The 4,051-nt window shown below is 45.7% G+C and overlaps 2 protein-coding genes across 2 annotated transcripts; one reads left to right on the top strand and one right to left on the bottom strand.

Annotated features, from left to right (window-relative positions):
* Nucleotides 1–802: 802 nt before the first annotated feature.
* MAA_09959 (ATP-dependent DNA helicase PIF1) lies at nucleotides 803–1,282 on the top strand (the record flags this gene model as incomplete). Its single annotated transcript, XM_007827957.1, has 1 exon — nucleotides 803–1,282. One exon carries the CDS (start codon nucleotides 803–805, stop codon nucleotides 1,280–1,282), a length of 480 nt encoding a protein of 159 aa, XP_007826148.1.
* Nucleotides 1,283–3,428: 2,146 nt separating this feature from the next.
* MAA_11029 (uncharacterized protein) lies at nucleotides 3,429–3,926 on the bottom strand (the record flags this gene model as incomplete). The annotated part of the gene is made up of 1 exon (XM_011412974.1): nucleotides 3,429–3,926. The coding sequence occupies one exon, from the start codon at nucleotides 3,924–3,926 to the stop codon at nucleotides 3,429–3,431; it is 498 nt and encodes a 165-aa protein (XP_011411276.1).
* Nucleotides 3,927–4,051: the final 125 nt, after the last annotated feature.

The raw sequence follows: 4,051 nt of genomic DNA, 5'->3' as shown, positions 1-4,051 counted from the left end.
GCTTAAACTTCAGTCGACCATCTGGTGGGAGACTAATTGCGCTCGCGATTGTGCACAATTGGGCTTGCAATAGACCAGGCTGTAAGTTATTTAGGAGATGTTAAGGAAGCCCGCTACACCGCCTTTATTGAGAAGTACCTATGGGTCAAGAAAATTTGGGCGAATCAAAAGTGGTAAAAGTCATGCCGGTGGGAAATGACGCAGCAAACGCCGAACTAGGAAGTTGGCTCATGGCTCTACAAATGAGTGGAAGAGTGAAGACATTTTAGTGGCAGCCAGTAAGGTCAGTACAAATTTTTCGTAGGCGGGGTCCCGCGAAATTCTAAAGTCGCGGGTCCCTGCGAACCTAGGCGCTGCCCCGCTTTGGTCCTGGAAGACGACATTCAGACCTTGGCAGCGCAAAAGGTTGTCAGGTCAAGGGTGCAAGGCCCGCCTTCGTTCTCCCTAGGATCATGTTAGCTATTACTGTACTTTAAAGTTTAATCTACGATTGCTCACCGATTACTTTTATTAGACCGTGTCTGATGTAAACCAATAACGCTATAATCGCAGAGATAAAAGGAAGCAAGTCTTTAGGATAATAGTCATGTGTAAAGTGTACACACAGGACATCTTATCCCATCACTTTAGTATCACTATTAGTTTTAGACTTAAAATCAGACAGGATCAATATCTTATCATCTAAAGTCCACGGGCAATCAAGAAAGGAACAGGCTCTCGCAGTTTATGCCATCATGTCGGTGTACCGTCCTAGAAAGCTGATGAGGTTTAAGGTGTGGAAGCACGTGAAGTTAGTCAGGCTATGGCTGTCCGCGTCTCTTACAAGTATTGGCACCCGTCTGATACTGACGTCCAACCTTGGCAGATTGTTGGCCTCTGCAACGGCGCCCGTGGTACCGTTTCCGACATCGGCTGGGCACCTGGGACTGACCTCGTCCAAGACCCTCGCTGTGTTATCATGATGGAGTTTGACAAGTATAGCGGACCGGTGTTCTTAACCACCGCTGATGGCCGCAAGATTGTCCCGATTCTCCCAGTAGAGAGGGACTTTCTCTTCGGAGCCCCTTGTTGCACTCGCACCCAGTTTTCCCTGATCGTATGCTCCGTTCACAAGTCGCAAAGCATTACTGAAGACGTGATCGTTACGGATCTCTCCTGCCGGGACTTTCAGACTGGTCTCAGCTACGTAGCTGTCTCTCGTGTGAAAACTCTGCAGGGCCTGATGTTGGATGCGCATTTGATCCTAGTCATCTGTTTTATGAGTCTCCCCCGGATGGTATGAAGATGAAGAAGAGGGGGCGTCATAGGAGACATCAGATTCTTACACGGAACCCTTACAAGACAGACCAGAGTTCTGCATAAAAAATTACATAATTGCTCAAAAGCTTAACTAGATAACTAATGCAGTAGTTGTAATCATTGCTTGGCCCACGGACTCTCAGCCTTCGCATGATTCTACCCCTTGCAGTCAACAGCTCTAACGTGCAATGGGTGGCGTAGTATTTTAAATACTACTACTACGCTACTACTACTATACTACTATACTATTACTATACTACTCAACATTGTGATATAACGGGGAGAAGAGCAGAATGAGCACCGCTTCTACCCCCTGTAGTCCCCGTAGCTTGAAAATCGTCCGTTAGAGTGGTTTGGCTTCAAACCTAAGCCAGATACTACGGGCCATTTCTTTCCCTAGCCGAGATATCAACTTTCTCTCTCCCTCCCTCCCTCTCTCTCTCTCTTCAGCACTACATCCTGACTTCTCACCCCTCGGTAACGTCCGAATTTTGACGCCTGCAAGCCTGCTGGCATCGTTGTCGCTAAGGCTTGAATGTACTCCATTGGATGACGCTCGATATTTGACATACAATAAAAGATTTTGCATACTTGATATTTCACTACATAAGATAATATAACCTCTCTCTCCATTGCGTATTTTCAAGCTAAAGTTCTATAGGAACGGAAAACAATACTCTTGGATAGCTTAGGCGCCATTTGCGGTGCATGCGAAATATCAGATTGCCACGTTTCGGTATGAAAACGGAAACAGGTAAATGGTAGTAAGATGCTGCAAAGGACTTGAAAACGAACTTAATGCGACTCCAAGCTCGGAATCACATTTTACCTTGGCTTATTATATCTGCATTTAGCAGCCAACAAATAAGCAAACTGACACTTCATATCACAGCCAGGCTTGGAAATCGATCGTATCGATCGATTCTGAGCCCCGATCGATATAAATCGATCGAGCGGCCCTCTCAGTCGATAGATATCGATCGATCAGTGTCCAAATCGATATCGATCGACGATCGAATCGATTAATACTGCCCTTTATTAACCCTAACCCTAAACTTGCTAAATGCAAATGAGTTAGTTGGCGCTGAACTGGTTGACGGCTCGGAAGGTGACGGAGTCGAAGAGACCAGCTCCATCCCGTCATTGAATAAGTCCATAGTAATGGCAACTTTCTCCTATAATATAGCGAACGTTAATCAAGGATTGTGAGGCCGACTAAGGTTAAAACTATAAATAGTTTATTCAGACAGTTATAGTGTTGGAAGCGCAAGGCTCCTATGCGGGTGATAATTATCACAGGCACAAACGGCTACGCGTTGGTGATCATGTTGTTCTTGCTTGTTCTGAAGCTATCGCCACCACCGCTGGTGGTGGGTGATAGCAGCTAGATAAGTGGGCCTTAGCCAGGGGCTAGCCAATCAGAAGCCAGCATGGATGCTGGCTTGCTGGTACAAGCAACATATAGATAGACATCCAAATGTCGCGGGATATGGCTGGGGTAGTCTTAGAAAGGAGCATGATAAATAACAATTAGTTAAGAATATACTGCGCCCGTCGCGTGTGCATTGATGGGGCGCATCTTGGAACCACCGCGTATGCAATAAAGGCAAGGTTACGCAGGGGGTAAAAGATACTCGTACAGGATCATGTATCATGCTTAAGAGTTTAGCAGGTGAGGTACTTCGGCATGACGGATAATTTTTACACCACGCTGTACGCCGGGCAGCCTACCCGGGACCCTTGACGATCGACGATCAAATCGATCGATTGAGCTTTGGATCGATATGATATCGATCGATCAGGGTTTGTAATTGATCGATATCGATCGATTGACAGGTCGGATCTATACGATCGAAATCGAAATCGAATCGATTAATCGAATCGATCAAATCGATCCAGTGTGTCCAATAGTGTGAAACCATATATTACCAAGCACTTTTTCTGACATCATAGGGTACTAAAAAGGAAATTTTATTGTAAATAAACATTACGTTGCTAGGGTTATTATCTTATCGGGGCGAGAATTATCGTGCACGTGCCTTAAAACGGTACGTGCACGATATGGTAATATATTGATAATATACTATTGGACACACTGAATCGATCGCTCGATCGATTTCCAAGCCTGATCACAGCTCCTCCTCCTCCTCCTCCTGGGGTATAAAAATGGATTTTTCTCCAGCGGAGCCAGCCAGAAGCTTCTCAATTGCCGTTGAAAGTAAGTCAATCTTCTTCTCTAGATTGGCTATTTTGTTGTTGAGCGAATCAACCCGTGGATCTTGGAAGCCGCCACCATTCGTCGAAACTTGTCCATTAGAAGGTAGAGTTGTAGCAGGCGGCCCCTGGAGTGGGGAATCAACCATAGCCCACCTTTCCACCGCGCTCTGCTTACGCCCGTCCTTAGGCAGCCTATAGAAGGTGTGCATTGGTTCTCTATCCCAGGGTGGGGGAATACCTTGGTCCTTGCACACCTGTTCAATTGCAGCCCGACCATTCTTCCTCCCAAGTATATTGCACACGTTTGACACTGTGATAATTTGTAACCCCTGTGATTTGAACTCCACGCAGCAATCCGTAGGTGGATCCTTCTTGCCCGTAGCAGTATTCTTATTTTTAATTTTTGACATTGTAACCCAGTGTAGCTGCTTGAAATCAGCTTCATCCTTGCGATAAAACTTAAGAGCAGCATTAGACAAGGATTTGTAATTGGGAATTTCCATATAGCGCTTTACTTCAGCCAGTCCGAAATCTG

This window comes from Metarhizium robertsii, assembly GCF_000187425.2.
Source record: "Metarhizium robertsii ARSEF 23 chromosome Unknown MAA_Scf_3, whole genome shotgun sequence".
Taxonomy (NCBI): domain Eukaryota; kingdom Fungi; phylum Ascomycota; class Sordariomycetes; order Hypocreales; family Clavicipitaceae; genus Metarhizium; species Metarhizium robertsii.
The sequence above is the reverse complement of the archived record's forward strand: the minus strand, read 5'-3'. Positions and strand labels throughout refer to the sequence as shown.